Genomic DNA, 18,932 nt, shown 5'->3' with positions numbered 1-18,932 from the left:
TTTTTGAAGGCTTTGAACGTTTAAGGGTCTGCATTTTTTTTCTACACAGCTACAGATTAAATTAAAATGGAAGGATCACGTACAGGTCATAAAATGGGTTATTTTTTGTGTGGAATCCACAGACTGTATAAAACGCTGGACTCTAATATATCTGGTCAGATCACATTTATTCTGAAGGATCCAGGCCGGACGTCGTATTGTTGTTGCCGCTCGCGGAGTACGAGCGAGGGAAATTGAGTCGTTAACGTGAGTGTGAAGAAGGCGACAAAGTATATAAAGTTAGGAAGTAATCTTATTTCATGTTAAAGTGTTCTTTTATAGTAATATCACAGACTGAGGCGTTTAACCTAGCCACTTTAGGTAACATTAGCAACGAAGCTGTAGCTGCAATCTCCAAGCGCATGTGTTTATGTTTTTAGTATTGCATATAATAAGCAAGCTAGCTAATGTTAGCCAGCTAGCCAAGCGTAACTTAGCTAACTTACCACACGTTCACTGGCAGGTGAGGTCTATTGTAGTGTTGTGAGCAGCTGTTGGGAATGTCACCTCCTCCATATGGTCGCAGGAGTCATGAAGGGTCAGCGAACATATCAGACAGCGATTCAGAGGACGAGGTACGTTTACAGATATTATCTCATATCGAAGGTCTCTTTAACTTTACTCCATTCATAGCGAGCACGTCGTTTTCATTTGCACCCTTTTCTGACAACTGACAAATATATCCTACATTTTTGAGATGCCCTTCTTAGTGAAAAGAAACATGCGCTAAGTGAAACATACGTTGACGCTTAGAAGGAACTTGTGTGCCTGGTTTTTGAGGCAGACTCGAGTTCATGTGATGTAAATGCAGCGGCATGGCTATTTTAAAGCTCTAACTATTGACTGTGGTTTGTTTACTTTCAGCCCAAGCTCCCCCTCAATCAGTTTTATCCATATATCCGCTGTGCCCTCTGCTGCGGCTTCCTCATCGATGCCACCACCATCACAGAGTGCCTGCACACATGTGAGTCACAACAGAGGTCTGCTTTAGCTCCTCGAGTCCTCAGAGGACTTTAAGAGGATTCAATGGGTTCTAAATTAATTGGGTGTTTAATTTAATACATTCCTTACACCACTGGGTGCATAGCAACGGACAAGCACTGATTGAGTTTCTCCTTTGGGAATCAAACTTCTTGGGATACAGTAAGACATGAAACATGGGGAATGATGTGTAATAACGGTACAAACTGGGGATACTGTGGTTTCATAGTAATCCTCTTAGACTACTAGACTGTCAGGACGCCCATACCAACATTTCATCCCTAGCATGATGTCCCATGTCATGTGTGTCAGATTTAACAAGAGCCCGGCTGATAAACCGGTTTGGCCAATGTATCGGCTGATATTAGCTTATCACTGATATATCTGTATCAGCATATATGTATATTGGCTATTTATTGGTAACAAGAAATTTCAGTTCAAAAATGCAAAGGTTTTGTTTGTTTTTTTTAAACTGAAAAACACACTGCTCACTATATGTGTCGGTCGCAATACTTTAACAATCAATCAAATCTAAGGGATTCTTCAAAAACGTTTGTGTTTACGTAAAAAAAAAATAATATTGGCTGTATATGTGTGTGTATATGTATGTATGTATGTATATAGTCCTAAGATTATTTAAACTCAAAAATATTAATATCTATCTCGGCCTTGCAGGTGCAACTATGTTGTTGCAGCTAACACAAAAAAATTGTATTTCTCAAGCAACCTCAGCCATCAGGAAGCTTATATCAGAATGCAACAGTCTGTAGGAGAGTTGGACAACAAAAAAGATCTCCAAAAAGATTGTCTTTTTCTTTTCTATATGCAAAATTCATAGTTCATAATTTCTAGTCATTGTATAAGACATAGGTAATGTATAAAATGAGTGTCGTCATGTGCAGTAGAGTCGGACATTAGGCACGGGAGAGCATGGTTTTTTGTGTGACGATGTAATTGAAACTTTTTTTAAGTAAATGCTTTTAAACCAGATTACATCTCCTGTCATTCGCGTCAGACTGAAGTCACTTTGCCTACTGCTTGTTAGTGGCTTTTGTTGACATCCAGACAGAATGCAACTACAGGCCTCAAAAGTCAATATTAGTCTGGCCATGTCCTGACTGTGTCTTACATTTTGATGTGTTTTATCTTTTCCAAGTTTGCAAAAGCTGCATCGTGAAGCACTTTTTCTACAGCAACAGGTGTCCCACATGCAGCATTGTAGTCCACCAGACACAACCACTCTACAACATAAGGTAGGCCTAGGCCTTTTAATTCTTGATGTATTTGCTAATTTGGATCACCTTCTGTACCTGTTCAGTGAATAGATGGTTGTCAACTAGGCTTGGGTGGTATCTATTTTTTCATACCTTCCTGACATTTCACCGGGGTATACGGTATATGATGGTATTTATGTAAAAAACAAAAAAAAAGCGTAAAAGCTGAGCTGCTGGTGATAGAAGTCATTGTAGCGTGCCGGAGTGTTTCTATTTTAACCGGCGCAGATTTTCTATTCGTTACGGCACTGGTTTAGCGGCCCAGAATCATCTCACATAACGCTACTCAGCCAATCAAATCTGTGCATTGCGACTCGACTCAGTGAGTGAGTGAGTGAGATTACACACAGCCTGTGTGACAGCGGAGACGAGATGAGAGACAGTCGGACAAAAATGCGAGACAATGAAGTAATTTCACATGGCGTGCTAAAAAGAGAAAAGTAGACCGCAAAAAGAGATCTTTGAATCCAGAATGGACAGACTCTTTTACATGTTCATTCTTCCCACTGGCAGACCGTGGCGATTATTAAAAGTGGCAATGTGAAGCGACACTGACATTACAAGACAAAGCACAGAGCGTCTTTTGAGCAAACATACACACTCAAATCCGAACTGAGTGCACAGAAAATAAAATATCTAAGAGCCAATATGATCGATCCACCTGAAAGGGGGGCGTCTGTGTTTTTGACGGTATTTAAAATACTTTCGGGATTTCTAAATACCCTGGTATACCATAATACCTTAATACCGCCCAAGCCTATTGTCAGCCAAATTTTTTATAGTTGAGGTTAAGTTATTCAGAAGGGAAAAGTCTTTTAAACGTGTGGAAACACTTTTATAGTTCGTTTATTGTCACAATGAATCCTAAAATTGAGGAAATAAATCAATTTTAGGATTGGAAATCTGCTGTCAGTCAGATCTGTGATAAAGCAGTCAGTGTCAAGCTTCAAACACTTTTCCTCTGTGTTCCTACAGGCCTGACAGACAACTGCAGGATATTGTTTACAAAATGGTTCCCTTCCTGGAGGAGTGTAAGTACAGTGTATATACAGTCAGATGTATTTAACGTAATTCATAAACATTATGAGTCATTTTCTGTTAAAATTCTAATGTGAACTCTTTTTTTTTTGTACTACAGTCGAAAGAGAACAAATGAGTAACTTCTACAAAGAGAGAGGGCTGGATGTGCCAAAACCAGGTAAAATAGTTCAGCCATAAGTTTAAGTAAACAGGCTTGGGGCAACGTTAGCGGAACGCTTGTCATTCATTGTCTGTGTGTGATATCACATATAGTATTTCACTTTCGTTCGGTTTTAATGAGTTACTGAAGTATTTACTCAAAGTAACTGCAATGGCGATCCACGCACTGCAGATAAGCTATCAAATAATATTGAACAACAACACATTTAATGCTGTTGGTCATAGAGCTCCATGGGGACCTGAACGACACCACTCTGTTCTCTGTCAATGAGTAACAAATTGGTCTTCTCTCACTGCAGTGCAACCTTTGACCAATCAGACTATTTTTGACAACACTGAAACACAACCCAAACACAATAAAGTTTTATCAAGCTGGGATCACTGTTGTCTGCATTGGAAGACTGAACAAAGGAACAAAGGTCCTCAAAGAAGGGGAACTACCGTTAAGGACTTTAATAAGAGGAGAAAACAATCATTGACCGTCTCGCAACCACATTCAGTTTTATACTTGTATGCATAATGTGTTTGACATTTTAACTTCAGTGTTTTCATTTTGCAATTAAATCTGAGCATTAATGAACTGGAAATCCAAAGATGGAGATTTTCAGCACAACAGTAGCAAGAGCTTGAGAGTTTGAATTGCCCTGTGTTTTCTCGTTCCTGCTTTGCAGTGGTGGTCTCCCCTCCGGGTCCTGTTGTGTTAAGGAGGCAGAAGAAGGATAACATTCCCCAGTCTGTGTTCACCATTCCTCCTGAGCTGGATGTATCTCTGCTGCTGGATTTTGTTGGGCAAGGATCTCACTGGGCAGTTCTTTGTCCAGCTTTTTTAATCACACCTGATATTTGCTGCTATGATATGTTCAAATGTCTGTTGTAAAAATGGCCTAGTGCTAGGTATATTGTGTACTTCATGCCCCATTTTTTTAAAAAGAATACAAACTCATAAGTTCAGTGTGAAGGCATTTGCATAACAGCCAGGATAAGAGAGGTACAAGATAAGAGAGGTAATAATTCTAGTTCAAAGGATAGGGGCTTTGCTTTTGACCTGTAGACGTAAACACGACGGACTGACCTGAATTTGGCTCTTGGCAACCACGTCTTCTGCTTTGAGGAAAAAGGGGAACCCAGTTTGTAGCAGTGAATGAAATTAGCATGTAGTTACATACACATGCCACCAGATAGTCCCATTGTCTTATATTGACTGCTTGCTTAGTACCAAAAAGTTGTACTTACTGTATACTGACTCTTGTTTTGTTTTCAGGGCTGAAGAGGGCATCAGTAACTATAAGGTAATTACTTAAAATAGTTAATAACAGGGATTTATAACAATTCTTATTAGATTATAATAGTGCATAATAGTGCACTGTAACAGAAACTATGGACACGATGGATGATAACATGATAAAGATTGCACTAAATGCTGCACCCACGCCTGATGATCCATTAGGATATTCCTGATCAAGCTATCTTGTAATTACAGTGTCTGTTGGATATACTGTCAAGAATCCTTTTGTCTCAGAGAATTGCATTGTTTATCAGGGACTGTGCAGTTCAAAAACCCACGTGAACTGTTGGCTAAAAAGTTAGATAGTCCAATATTTTCTGGCATTGTAGCACTGGTCTCTTGAGTCTTTAGCAGCTAGATGCTATACTCTCTTCACTACTTGCTGGAAACAGCAGCCTATGGGTTTATATGGGGTTGGCAGAGCAGTGACACTCTAATCATATAATCTGTGTGTGGGCTGGGATAAACACGGAGCTAAAAGCTCTGTAGAGCTGCTGTGAGTTACATTTCATTTGATATGTTAATATGAAAATATTTATAAATTCAATTTTAAGTGAAATTTTTAAACCCTGTAAGCCATGTTTTTAAGGTTGCACCAAATAGGAATATTGTGTAGATAAAACACACATGTATAATAACCAACATTGTTACGTTTTTGTTTTTTGTTTTTTTCAGTTTCACAGTTTAAAATGACATGGCACCAATTTAATTATAAATCTCTGTAGTTTTTGATGAATAACATTCCACCCTGTCACTGTTTAGCCATTAGAGAGGCGGTACGTTCGTGTGTCAGGCGAGGCCACTATCCGCCACGTGGAGCTGTTCATCAGGAGGAAGATGGAGCTGAGCCCCACCTGCCAGGTGAGTCTGCCAGGCTTACAGCTAATGAGTTCACAAAGTGACCACAGAAGTAGGATAGCAAAGGAAGTTGGCATTACAGTATAGTGTAGGCGTGACCAGGGCCACAGTGGTGTATGTAAGTGTGTGGGCGCTTTCACATATTAGAAGACAGCAATTTCGTAATGGCCAACAGTGTGCAGCCAGGAAGCTAATGTCCTCACTTAAGGGCAACACACACCTGCAGCGTATGATGCATATTAAAACAACCATGTCTGTTGTTGTCTTTGTAAACCCACACAGCAGCAGTGTGTTGATATGCCACTGTTTTTATTTCCTAGTGTTGGTATAAGTCAACTCTAGAAAAGCAGCTATTTGATCACATTTCAGAATCAGAATCAGAAATACTTTATTGATCCCCGAGGGGAAACTCTTTTGTTACAGCTGCTCACTATCACGTCAGTGCCCACAGGAATAGAAGTACTAAGCAAATAAATATAATACACTATAATACAGGCAAGATAAATTAAGTACAAAGTGGATATAAGTATAAAATTAAAATAAGTGTAAAGTTACACATGGATTTACCAGTTGTTAAGCATGTACGGTATAATAATACAATGTAATAATATAAGTAATAAGTAATAGTGCATGTACTGTCAAGTTAAGTGTAGCTTATTAAGATGATTATGAGACGGTGGATATTGCACAGCAGTAATAGAAGTATGAATAAATATCTAAAACAGTATATTTCACAGCAGTATTAAACAGAGAATATTGCACAATTATTTCAAGTATTGCAGTGATGTTAATGGTCCAATGTCCAGTTTAATGACTTAGGGTCATATAGACTGACACTTGGAGGGAGGAGTTAAAGAGTTTGATGGCCACAGGCAGGAATGACTTCCTGTGGTGCATTTTGGGGGGATGAGTCTTTCGCTGAAGGTGCTCCTTTGTTTGACCAGCACGTCATGGAGCGGGTGGGAGACACTGTCCAAGATGGCATGTAGTTTGGCCAGCATCCTCCTCTCTGACACTACGGACAGAGAGTCTAGCTCCACCCCCACAATGTCACCGGCCTTACGGATCAGTCTGTTGAGCCTGTTAGCGTCCGCTACCCTCAGCCTGCTGCCCCAGCATGCAACAGCATACAGGATAGCACTGGCCACCACAGACTCATAAAACATCTTCAGCATTGTCCTCCTCAGAAAATAGAGGCGGCTCTGGCCCTTCCTGTAAAACGCTTCAGTCCAGTTTATTGTCCATCTGCACTCCCAGGTACTTGTAATCCTCTACAATGTCCACACTGACCCCCTGGATGGAAACCGGGGTCACTGGTGCCTTGGCCCTTCGTAGGTCTACCACCAGCTCCTTAGACTTTGTCGCATTGAGCTGCAGATGGTTCTGCTCACACATGAGACAAAGTTCCCCACCACATCCCTGTACTCAGACTCCTCACCACCGCTGATACATCCCACCACAGCAGAGTCATCAGAAAACTTCTGAAGGTGGCAGGACTCTGTGTGGTAGCTGAAGTCTGTGGTGTAGATGGTGAAGAGGAAGGGAGAGAGGACAGTCCCCTGAGGGGCCCCAGTGTTGCTGACCACGCTGTCCGACACACAGTGCTACAGACGCACGTGCTGTGGTCTGCCAGTCAGGTAGTCAACAATCCAGGACTCGAGGGGGGTCTCCACCTGCATCGCTGCCAGCTTCTCACCCAGCAGGGCTGGCCGGATGGTGTTGAAAGCACTGGAGAAGTCAAAAAAACATGATCCTCACCATGCTTGCCGGCCTGTTCAGGTGGGTGTAGATGCGGTTCCGCAGGAAGATGATGGCGTCCTCAACTCCCAGCCGGGGCTGGTATGCGAACTGAAGGGGGTCCAGGAGGGGACTGACCCCAGGATGGGCACATCCCAGCTACTTCTGTCTGTAGGGTACAGTCGGGGTGTGCTGTGTGTGTCAGTTGACGTGTCAAATGACGGGCCACTGCATGACTCAGATAGGGCTGTCACGATCATGAAATTTTCGCTATTAATTATTGTTGTTGTTATTTATTAATTGTCATACAAATAATTGTTATTAACGATTTTTTTAATTGTCTTTATCTGTTCATTTTATGCCACTATTTTAGTATAAGCCTAACAATAGTTTAATAATACAAATACACCTTATGAAGAAGAAAAGCCATTTATTGGTATTGAACATTGGAACGTGTGCATGGGGGGCTCATTATATTTGTCTATCGAAAAAAATTATATATATATTTGAAAGAATACATTAATACATGGCCATATTTTTAGTAGGTTATTTCTTATTTCAGCGTTTTAATTCTGCTTAATTCTCCACCTTATTTTAGTGTTTACTCACAAACTCCCCCCACCACACACACACACACACACCGCTTGCCCCGCTCCGACTCTTTCTGTTTCTCTCTCCCTGCATCTGCCTGCTCTGTTGACTTTCTTCGTCAGCGCTATGTTTTATCAAGTCGCCCAAAAAACACAACTCGCATTTTGGATTTTTTCACAACAGCAGGTGAGCCGCAAGTGGAGGAGCCTTGTTGTTAATGACGTAGCCTATCCTACTTGCCTAATTTACTTGTTTGTAGGGGTGTGTAACAGTACACAAAGCTCATGGTTCGGTATGTACCTTGGTTTAGGTCACGGTTTGGTACATTTTCAGTATAGCAGGGAAAACAAAAAAAAAAAAAGGACATTTGTCATTTATTTTGAAAAATGTAAACATTCAACAGCACATTTGGCTATAATTCTTACTGCAATAGTTAAGGCACTCAAATGCTGGCATAGTGTCAATAATAACAAATAAATAACAAAAATAACAAAAATTTCAGTAATGCTCCATCGTAAGACTGACTTGTTGATCATTCCTGAACAATATCGCATATAAACACTCCTATAGCATTAGTTATTGCTCGGTCATGGTCTGAATCTGCAGTGAGAGGCTGCCTGAACGCTGCGGGGAGAAGGACTCGCCTTCCAGTCTGTTTCTGTCTCGTTCCGCTAATCGACACTTTTGGTTAATGCCGTTGTAAATGACATGTTTGAAGTGTTTCCGCAGACGTACTCTTCAGTTGAACAATGTCAGCATACAGTTTGACACTAATCGTCCATTTTTGCTTTAACGAACCAGGAAACCAACACTACTTGAGCTTGACTAACCTGGCTAACCAGGCTAGCTGAGTAGCATGCTAAAGTTAGCAGCTAATAGACAACAACTGGTGCACTACCAAAACTTTCCTAGTAAAACCTGCGCTCTAGAATTTCTGTACTGTGCGTGCGACTGGTAGACATAAATAGACTATTTTGACTTTTTAACACACCCAGGACGAAACCGCGACTCGAGACCGTGGACGTTTTATATCGTGGATTCGGTTGCGGTTTGAGAACCGTTACACCCTTACTTGTTTCCAGGAAATGATAGCAACACTGGACAAGGTGTAAGTAAACTTTGTCATTATCTTATTGAAAGATGTGTCCTCTTAACAGCCGTATCATAGTGATAAGAAATGGGAGGAGGAAATTTGGTTGTCTAGTGTTTAAAAGTCCAGTAGTAATACACCATTCAGCCAACGCAGTGACATGGGTCAGATCCGCATCGGGGGTCTTTACGGGTCAATATGTGTCAAAAGCTGCTTTGGTGAACTGGCTTTGCTACCAGTAATGGAAATTAATTGATACCAACGTTTAAACCAAAAATTCAAACGACTTGCTGAAAATAGAGGGAGAGAGGGACAGAGATCAAAAGAGAAATAGAAAGTGCGCAGGTGTGGGAAAACAAGAGAGGAAGCATGCATATGGACAGAAAGAGAGGTGAAACTGAAACGTATCAAAAAGATAAGGCATGAAAACATAACCAGAGGATCGAGCAGTGCAGTGAGGAATGCACATGTGTCCACTGAAGACAAGCAGAGGCCAACATGGAAGGGTCAGCTACTCAGGTCAAAACTCAGCAGGCTGCCTACATCTAAAGGACAACAGACACTCCTTAAGGACAACCTTAATCTGATTATAACCAAATAAGCAGTCCAATGATACCACATGTCTGTCTTAAGAGCAGGGGACATGCTGTAAGAGATGTTTCATGATTACAAATATTAGAGTTACAATCAGAAGTGTCCTCCTTTCCTCAGAGCACAAATAGAAATGGGTTATGTGGTCAGTTTGACGGTGAGTGTTGGTGTATTTTGTATTTAGTAACACGTGGAAGAGGATTAGAAGCTTACGCTGATTTCTTGGTCTCAGTGCTGCACTGCCCTGGCCTGTCTGGACGAACCCGGAGAGGACAGAGGAAGACTAAGCAAGGTTCACTGTCCACTCTCACAACAGTTATATAACTCTTCCCTTTAAATTCTTATATTGTTATAACTCTTTTCGAAGAATTGGAATTGACTAGTTGCCCTTGAAGTTTTAGTCTTCCCCATCATCACCTTCCAGTTTCTCATACATATCTGAAGCATTTCCTGTATGTTCAGTGTTTTGGTCACTTAAAATGTTGCCCTGCATTTTTGATGTGACACTGGGTACCCTAGATGGTTTCGTTTGGTCAAAACCAATCAATTTCAAAAGCTGTGAAGCACTCATAATTTGTCCCTCCAGAATTTTGAAGAGTTTTGTGTAGGACTGACCTGAAAGCCTAGAAACTTTATGGCAAAATCATTATAAAACACACACACACACACACACACAGTTCTCTCTAGGCATCATGAATTGCTGCAGTGGTCTGAAGTGTTTGTGTTTCCTGCAGGTGGATGTGGTTTGTGGAGATCACCTCCTAGATCACTACCAGTCACTCAAAGACATACAGAACTCTGTGGGCGACGAGGCACTACAGGTAAGCACCACAACAACATACAGTAGGAACAAACCACAATTTTAATAATGGAAGTTTTGTAGAAGGCCAGGAATACATTTGAGAGATCCTTTTGGTCTTGTTTCCACTTTGCTCCAGGATGGTCTGCTGGTGCTGCACTTTGGCTTGGTCCTGCCCTCCCAGTCTTGACCACGAGAGGTGGATGTAGTTAATTCCTGAGGGGAAGGACTGACCTTTTGGACTTTGTTTCTCTTCATCAGACTCTTGTCATAATGTGGAGTAAAGTTTCTACATTGGCATTACAGCGACTCCACAGCTGCCTCGGATGTGTTGTTACAATTGTCACAATCTGCTTACAGATTGTTCGATAAAACCTCAAACTTAAATGTCGCATTAAAGTGTAGCAGGTGGCTGGAGAAGAGAAAGTCCAAGAACTTGGATTTCTTTATTGAACAGTCTAGAATGAAAAGATGTAAACCTGAACTCTGCTGTTCACACTGCAGCATCAAATTTCCAACTCCCAAGATCAACATCTTGTTTTCAGGACAACCCATGTGTCTGCTGTAAGTTTGCTGGACACAAGTGACATTCATTTGATTTACTGAAGTGCCAGCATGTAAAAATGAATTATCCCCGATGAATGGAAAGTACAAATACCTATTTCCTACTGCCACGGTATCTTTTTAGGTATTGTTCAGTGCGCTTTCACTCCACACAAGAATGTGACTACTGCTGTGGCTAAAACTGGACTGAACCACTGTTAGTGAGTCTGGAACTCCTCAAATTTCAAACAGTACGTCTGTGAAGGCAATACAATGTCATGTCTGAAAAGCTGCATCAGTGTAGTTTAGCAACCGGTATCTTCATTTTTTTCTATTTATGATTTCAAGTGCTGTGTGATTTCAGATAGATAATTGTGATTTAAAGGGCTTGAAACAAAAGGGCTTTCACTACCAAAGGTTTGTGTGCGTGTTTATATAGAGTCTATCTTTAATTACAACTTTCTTCTTGTTGATTTACACATTTAAGAGCTTTTGTATAGACTACTGATGTAAATTGATGCGATTGACTTGATAAAACATGCTTTCAGTACAACTCGCCCGAGCACAAAAGCAGTTATTTAAACGGAGTTTGTATTAGGAAGTCTTTCGTAGGGTTTCATAAAAATACCTTTCCTACTTGCTTTTGTCACAATTAATTAATAAATGACTGCACGACTGAGAAATGTTTCTTAATTCATCCATGTTTCCTGTTTGTATTGAGGATTATGCCTAAGATCAGACTTTTAAGACATACTGTAGGCTACGTTCATAAGTGAAAATGCTATGTCCATACTTCACATAACTGCTCAACTGTGACTAAATTGAAAATGATATCAGTGTCAATGTACTGCTTCCACCAGTGATGCATTTTATCATACAGGTCATGTTTATTGGTGTGCAGTTATGAAGTATCACAAGTCAACCAGTCCGTGTCATCTGTTGGAGATATGAAGTTTGCATTCCTTCCTGACCACAGCTAGAGAACACAAAGCCCGTGATGAATGACATTTATTATTTAGTTGTTTAATATCTTGATATATTACATTTAATTCTTCATTTCAAAGGCCAGGTATTTCTGAATTTCTTCTACCATTCAGTACATGTGGTTAAAATCTTAAAAGAGTCCAAGTTGTTACTGAGTTGAGGCTCTTTCCCAGTTTGGCTTGAACTAGTGGAGATTCACATCTTACCGGGGGCGGCCTTGGATGAACGTCCTCCTGTATTTGTGAATACGCTGACTTGCATATGGAAGCATAGAAAACAATTTTTCAGTCATGTCATTTTATTCATTGCATTTTTCAGTGCGACTGAAACGGCAGGTTTCCCAGTATGACACTGCAGCCAGGTGAAGAGACCTGTGCTAACAGTTGGACTGCATGTGCTATTTGATGCGATGAATATTTTTCACTGCTTACGCAATGTCCACATAGTGATAAACCATGATGGCTATTCTTTCTGCCGCTACAGGGTTTTCCAACAGAGTAGTACTGTGTCTAATTATGTATTATGCAAGGGGGAGAACATCTACACAGTGGTGCAAAGAAAAAGCCAGCAGACGCCATCATCCTCCATACACCCTATGTGCCTAAAGTGCTTTAAACTGAGACAGAGAAGTGGAACTACGCTAACATTTGATGTCTTTCTCTTAAGAAATGAAGACTATCTGAGCGACACCCCCCCCAGTGCAATCTCACACAGCAGCATAATGGAAATTCATCCCCAGAACATTCAATACTTGGTTGCATTTACAATATCTGCAACATTTTCATCTCCTCTGAAGACCTAAATTACATTTGGTCTACATTTACAGGTTAGTCTCCTTTGTTTAATGGTTTACGTCTTATAATACTGACACACCTCTCCTTTTATTTCTAGAAAATGCGATCGTTTTAGAGTCCAAAGATCATCTAAATACTGAGCCCCAGAAAAAACGTCAAATTTTGTATTTTTTTAGACAAATTTTTAACCACAAGATATTGATGATCACCCAAATATTGACTTCAGCTCTAGTCCTAAAACATTTGTATTAGTGTTGCCCTTAATAAATACAGTATGTAACTATGAACTCATTATACATATACAGTGTATCTCTTTTCCCACTTTCCAGATTTCCCTGTCTGTCTTTCTTCAGTTGTTGGAGTTAATGTCTGCCTCATCTTTATCCTCACTGCTCTCCTTGAAGCTTTCCTTCGTGGCCCCTTCTTTCTCCTTCTGGCTGCTCTTGGAGGCGCCGGCTGAGGCTCGAGCCTGGTAGCTGTAGCTGGCAGCACCAAACGACATCCCTGAGTTAAAGTGAGTCTCCTCCCCCTCCAGCAGTTTCCTTATAGGACCAAAGGAAACAAATGTCAACACACCTCGCAATGCTTAAAGATTTTTGATGAGCCTACTACTATCTTTTGTTTGGTTTGTCCATTTTAATCCAGCTGGCACCTGTAGGCGGCTATCTCTATGTCCAGGGCCATCTTGACATTGAGCAGGTCCTGATACTCTCTCAGGTGCTGGGCCATCTCACCCTTCATGTTCCTCAGCTCAGTATCCAAGTGGCCAATAGTGTCCTGTTACATTGGAAATAAGAAAGGAGTTAGACGAGTAGAGGCAGATAGATTATCATTAGTGTCTGACACAGTTTTTGGGGTAAATTCACCTATTTAGCATGTATATAGACTGTTTTTAATCCACTTTGTCGTAGGCTTTCCTGTGGTGTAACTGCTAACCATAGGATTTCCTTGTATCCCTCAAAGGAATTCAATAACCTTTGGGGCTTAACTTCACCTGCTCTAAAAAGCCAGTGAAAGCAGATGGCCTTCCTGTATCCGATTTAGCAGGTCAGAGGTTAAGCTAAATGACACGCAGGGTCAATTCACTAAGAACTGTTTCAGTCAGTCTCACAGTCGCAGGGGCTTGTTAAAGTGATTACCACACACTAAAGGCGTGACCTGAATTAGACGATCTCGACGCTAAGTTGTCAAACTTACTTTAAGTAAAGAGAGAGACAGAACTTTATTTGAGACAGGTTAATATTATAGGCAGGGTTTCTTTATTTCTAATGTCCCGAAACAAAAAAAAGCAACAGAGCAGGAGAACTACAATCAGTGAGCGTATGAGGGATTGTTTTAAATTATAAAATCGTCAGTATGCTGGATTCCTCGGTTCTACTCTGTCCTTGACATACAAACGTTGGGGTCTCCATGCTGTGTGAGGTTCGCTAACAGCTTTACTCAAGCTGTGACATAATTCATGAGGACCTTGACCCTGAGATCTGCTCCCTTCCAATCCTATTATTCTACAGAGTTGTAGACAGTAATGACAGCAGTGCTGCAGCAGGTGACTTTTTCCCCCAGCACATTTAAAAAACGTTTCACCGTTGACCGTTTACAATTCCAGTGCTTGCTCCGAAAGTGTAGTATTTGGGGGGATTTTATCATAATAATCATGTGTAATATCGCAATTTCCAAGGACTGTATCAAAGTAATACGTTATTTGTTATCTTTTACTGTTTCAATGCCTGCTCAAAGACTTGCATCGAATAGGGTGTTCCAGTTTTGCCTGTATCTGTAGAACCAGTACAACAAAATTACAATCCAACACAATGGAGGTGAGTGGGACTACTTTCTATCAAACAAATAGTCCCTTGTTTGTTCTGTGGATTATCAGCAGTATCAGGGACACTGTTTCTGGAAAGAAATTATTTTTTTTTTTTCAATACTGTGAGCACCCAAATGAAATTCCATTCACCTCCATTGTACTGGGGTGGAGTCAGAAATCTCAAAAACTGGACAAATCAAACTAAAAATATCTGCATGGCTAGATACCAGGGCCGCAGCGACCACTGAGGACACTGAAATCATGTCCTCGTGTATTTTCTTCTCGGAAATTGGAGGTTTTTAGCAATGTTGAGGAAGTCTACAGTTAAAATCGTTCCCACTGTGATTCTGTATTTCTCCGCCAGAATTTTATTCCTGGCAGTGTGAAGAGGGCTTTGAAACAGCAAGTACATATTCATATTGGGAATACAACAGTAAGGCTTTATCTTACAGGTCTGTAATTCGCTAATAATATAGAAGTTTCCTGGAAAGAACTATGTATTCTGGCAATAATTGTAGGGAAAAGGGTTTTTAAACAGTTTTAGTAGTTAGAGTATAGTTAGTCGTGTTAAGTTCAAAAGCAGTTGTTGATTCTAAGATCAATTTATTTCGAAGACCTGCTCCATATAAATGACAATATAAACGAATAATGGCTATGGCCCTGCTGGATACCACAAGAGGTAAATGAGAAAGTCTGTTTTTGTGTAATTTGGGTGAAAAGACCCTTTAAGGAGACTAGGGGACAGTAATCCTGATGGCGACATAGATAGAGGCTAATATGTGTCCCCTGGTTTATCCCAGTTAGAGAATACTTACTATTATTTTTAATGACTATGATTGCTTGCCTGCATAGCTGTGACTTCAGCGTTGTGTGCATCCTCCATCTCTGTGATCTGCCTCTCCAGAGACTCATTGGCGCCCCTCAGGGTCTCTATCTCAATGGTCTTGGACTGCAGCTGCCTCCTGAACTCATTGATCTCCTCCCTGCTGGCCCTCATGGCCTCGTTGCTCCTGGTGGCCTGCTCACTGAGGCTGGCAAACTTGCTCTTGTACCACTCCTCGGCCGACTGCAGGTTTTTGGAGGCGATGGACTCGTACTGGTTGCGGATCTCCTTCAGAGCCGAGGTGAGGTCCGGCTTGGCGAGCTCGAGCTCCACGGAGACCTGCTGCGCCTCCATCATGCTGCTCAGCTCCTGGATTTCCTCATCGTGCACTTTCCTCAGGAAGGAGATTTCGTCCATCAGCAACTCCACACGGCGCTCCAGGTCCAGGCGAACGGCTGCGGCGTCATCCACGTCCTTCCTGAAGGACCTCAAGGTCTGCTCAGCTTCCTCCCGTGCCCTCGCCTCCTCATCATACTTCGCACTGAGCTTCTGCAGTGAGATGTGAGGAGAGAATGAGAGATGAGAGAGGTGAGGTAATGGGCAAGTAAGATTTGAGCAATGAGATAAGATAAGGAAAGGTAAAAAATTATTAGATAAAAGATATGAAAGATGAGACATTGGATGAAAGATGATGGTGACGATGAAATAATATAATGATTTGTGATTTGAGGGGAAACTGGACTTTGCAGCAGTAAATACTAACAGGATACAGCAAAAAAAGAAATCTCCTTACATACTCCCTGTCCTTTTCAAAACTACCCAGTGCTTATACCTGCAGCTCGTCCTCCATGTTGTTCCTCTCGATCAGGATATGGTTCTTGTCCCTGCTCAGCTCCTCCACCTGGGACCGCAGGTCCCTCATCTCCTGCTGGTAGAGGTGTGCGATGCGGGACGGCTCGGACTGCTTCTGCCGCAGTGCCACCAGCTCTATCTCCAGCACTTTATTCTGCTGCTCCAGGTGCCGGACTTTATCAATGAACATGGCGAAGCGGTCATTCAGACCCTGTGCAACAGGATAACCGCTTGTTTATCATCACACAAAATCTTCCATTAGGGTTGCAATACCGGACAGGCAGCAAAGCAGAGGGGTTTGATTCACTTAACCTTAAACTTGTTATAAAAGTGCCTGCATTTATTATCATTTACCATTGAAACGCCACTTATTTTAATAGCTTATATTTCTGAACACACCGTGAATTAAACAATGTGTCAAAGCTGCACTGGGTAAGCTTACAGTTGCATTCACTGGGGGCAGCAGAACGATCTCTAAACACAACATTGGCATATAATCACCTTAAAAAGTTGATATGGCTAACATGTTGTTAGCAAACAGATGCCTATTTGCACATCCAGCGTGTTTCTGGCCACCTGACAAAAGTAAATCCAATATTGACTCTCCTTTTAGCTCTGTTTTGGTCTCCACCAACTACTTTAACTGCTAAATGCTCCACTATGTTCACCAGCTAGTCGCTAACTTTGTCTGCCGCTTGCTGCTGGGCAGGTAGTGTACAGTGTGGTTGTTGATAGCTGGAGGAATCTACTGAGTCTGTGGGTTCATCAAGCGACCCCTTTCACATTACACATAGTAATTTGATCCATTGTCCATATAAAAATATTGATTAGTGCAGCTTTAAATATGGTGGGTGCAGCTTTAAAAATGGGGCTGATCTGAAGAAAAGCATCCCATCCCACTGGTGATTTCTCTTACTGCCTTGCTGACATTGTTGTGTTGGTGATGGACTGTCTTCTCCTCCAGGAGGAAGTGGTTAATCCAAACAGTTTTCTAAACAGCAGACAGACAGCGCTCACAAGAGAAAGCTAGCTTCGCCAACATTAGATAGAAGCAGCTAAATGAAATTCAGCCGTGATTAATTTTATTATTTACACTATGCCTTTCTTGCTGTGGCATGTCAAAATGATGTTTAGTCACTAGAAGGCTGTTTTCACAATCATCTGCTGAAGGGGGGAAATTTGTCTGTGCTCACCATCATTTCTATTTATAAGGGAAGGAGTAGATAGACATTTTAACTTTCTTCTGTGAAAGGCACATAATCTTATTCAAAGCAGAGTATTTCTTACATGTACTAAAACATATCTGGAAGGGATCTTTGAGAGGTCAAAAGACCAGGTCAGCTTTTGCAAAGTTTGCAAAATGATTGGTGCTTTCATCATGGTAAGGATGAATTCATTGTTTGGAGTGTCATTAAATTGGTTAAAGGCTTAATAAAGTTCAGGATGAGGTCGTTCTGACACTAGAGGAGCCTAATAGTAGTTTTCATCCAATATAAACAGCTTTAGTCCTACTTTGCCAGGTAAATGTATTTAACTAGTGGCCTGATACTCAGGGACGGGGACACCAGAATTGGAAGCTAATTAGTCATAAAATGTGGCCCTTATTAGCTGTGTGAGGTGTTAGGAAAATTATGATTCTGCGATGAAATGTCCTGGCTGGAGCTGCTGAACCTAAGCTTATTGTATTCACTAAGCTTCGTGCCTCCTGAGCAAGTTCTGCCCATTAAATGCTACTTCATGTCTAAAACTATAAGTCATATAGATATATAATATGGAACTTTGAATGAAAACAGACCATTATAGAGCAATCAGCTGAAATACTTTTAAATCAATCTTTTTGTAGTGACCCAACATGCAAAAAGTGACTAATTAGTTTCAACCCGTCACACTTACCTGCAGCTGCTCCTTCTCGTTAGTTCTAATGACTTTTAATTCATTGTTGACCACGGAGGTCTGGGTCAAGTCGAGGGAGTCGGCGCGCACCGGAGAGAAAGAGGCGGAGGGCCGGCCGACCCGTCTGTACATGCTCAGGGCGGACGCGCTGTTGCGGGACGCAGCCATGGACCGGAGCCCCGGGGAGCCCCGAGGAGAGGCGCTGCTCATGCGGGAGGAGGAGATGGAAAACCTGGGAGAATCCCCGAAAATCTTCCGGTAGGATGACGAGGTGTAGCGGTCTCCGTGGCTCATCTTTGCTGTGAGTCAGATATAAAACTGAGGGACTTAAAGAGCTTTGCAGGAGCTTATAGACAACAGGCTGCAAGTGGAGCGAACCACTTTACGCACGAAGGTACGCGACTGTATAACATTTGTGCAGTGGAGTGAACATGTTAAATGAGTTTTTAGTTATTCCAGATGATCAAAACAAACACTGATGTACATTTTCCGCCCAGACTCCTTTTGGGTAATTTCATTAATTGCAGATGTCTGTTAATACTGTATGCACTACTTCAGCACATTATGAACTGAAATAATAGGGCCCATAGGGGCCATAACACCTGCCTTATTACCCAATATTGAGGCCCCATCTTAAAATCTAGTTTTAAGGGAAAAGGCTGTCAATAAATCCCATGAAATTACCCAAACTAACAATAGTCTGTGGCCCATTTGTTTCTCATGGGGAAAAAAAAGTAAATCTTTAAAAATGGCTAACCAATAGATGGTTTCATTTTTTAAACGGGTAATTA

The 18,932-nt window shown here is 41.4% G+C and overlaps 2 protein-coding genes across 7 annotated transcripts; one reads left to right on the top strand and one right to left on the bottom strand.

Moving 5' to 3' along the window:
• The first annotated feature begins 103 nt into the window (after window positions 1-103).
• pcgf6 (polycomb group ring finger 6) lies at window positions 104-13,069 on the top strand. Of its 6 annotated transcripts, none has more exons than XM_044215418.1 (12): window positions 104-246; window positions 503-614; window positions 904-1,003; window positions 2,177-2,273; window positions 3,270-3,325; window positions 3,433-3,492; window positions 4,166-4,283; window positions 4,756-4,783; window positions 5,542-5,640; window positions 9,879-9,938; window positions 10,381-10,467; window positions 10,585-11,667. In XM_044215418.1, exons 2-12 carry the CDS (start codon window positions 540-542, stop codon window positions 10,633-10,635), a joined length of 831 nt encoding a protein of 276 aa, XP_044071353.1. In that variant the 5' UTR covers window positions 104-246; window positions 503-539; the 3' UTR covers window positions 10,636-11,667. The 6 variants fall into 6 exon arrangements, with proteins under 6 accessions (XP_044071353.1, XP_044071355.1, XP_044071357.1 ...); XM_044215419.1 differs by having other exon boundaries at window positions 202-278; XM_044215420.1 differs by lacking the exon at window positions 10,585-11,667 and adding an exon at window positions 12,639-13,069 and having other exon boundaries at window positions 192-614.
• Window positions 13,070-13,115: 46 nt separating this feature from the next.
• Window positions 13,116-18,860, bottom strand: LOC122884914 (alpha-internexin-like). The gene is made up of 5 exons (XM_044215416.1): window positions 18,142-18,860; window positions 16,229-16,459; window positions 15,418-15,945; window positions 13,419-13,543; window positions 13,116-13,308 (listed from the first exon to the last, which is right to left on the bottom strand). The coding sequence occupies exons 1-5, from the start codon at window positions 18,433-18,435 to the stop codon at window positions 13,116-13,118; spliced, it is 1,371 nt and encodes a 456-aa protein (XP_044071351.1). The 5' UTR covers window positions 18,436-18,860.
• Window positions 18,861-18,932: the final 72 nt, after the last annotated feature.

The sequence above is a fragment of the Siniperca chuatsi genome, linkage group LG11, assembly GCF_020085105.1.
Source record: "Siniperca chuatsi isolate FFG_IHB_CAS linkage group LG11, ASM2008510v1, whole genome shotgun sequence".
NCBI lineage: Eukaryota > Metazoa > Chordata > Actinopteri > Centrarchiformes > Sinipercidae > Siniperca > Siniperca chuatsi.
Note: the sequence above shows the minus strand (reverse complement) of the source record. Positions and strands in the feature narration are given on the sequence as shown.

Excerpts from the sequence above, each read along its gene's own strand:
- pcgf6 (XM_044215418.1), top strand. The coding sequence starts at position 540 with ATGTCACCTCCTCCATATGGTCGCAGGAGTCATGAAGGGTCAGCGAAC. Across the intron at positions 615-903 it reads ACAGCGATTCAGAGGACGAG|CCCAAGCTCCCCCTCAATCA; the intron begins GTACGTTTACAG and ends GTTTACTTTCAG. Across the intron at positions 2,274-3,269 it reads CAACCACTCTACAACATAAG|GCCTGACAGACAACTGCAGG; the intron begins GTAGGCCTAGGC and ends GTGTTCCTACAG.
- LOC122884914 (XM_044215416.1), bottom strand. The coding sequence starts at position 18,435 with ATGAGCCACGGAGACCGCTACACCTCGTCATCCTACCGGAAGATTTTC. Across the intron at positions 16,460-18,141 it reads ACGAGAAGGAGCAGCTGCAG|GGTCTGAATGACCGCTTCGC; the intron begins GTAAGTGTGACG and ends CCTGTTGCACAG. Across the intron at positions 15,946-16,228 it reads ACATGGAGGACGAGCTGCAG|AAGCTCAGTGCGAAGTATGA; the intron begins GTATAAGCACTG and ends ATCTCACTGCAG.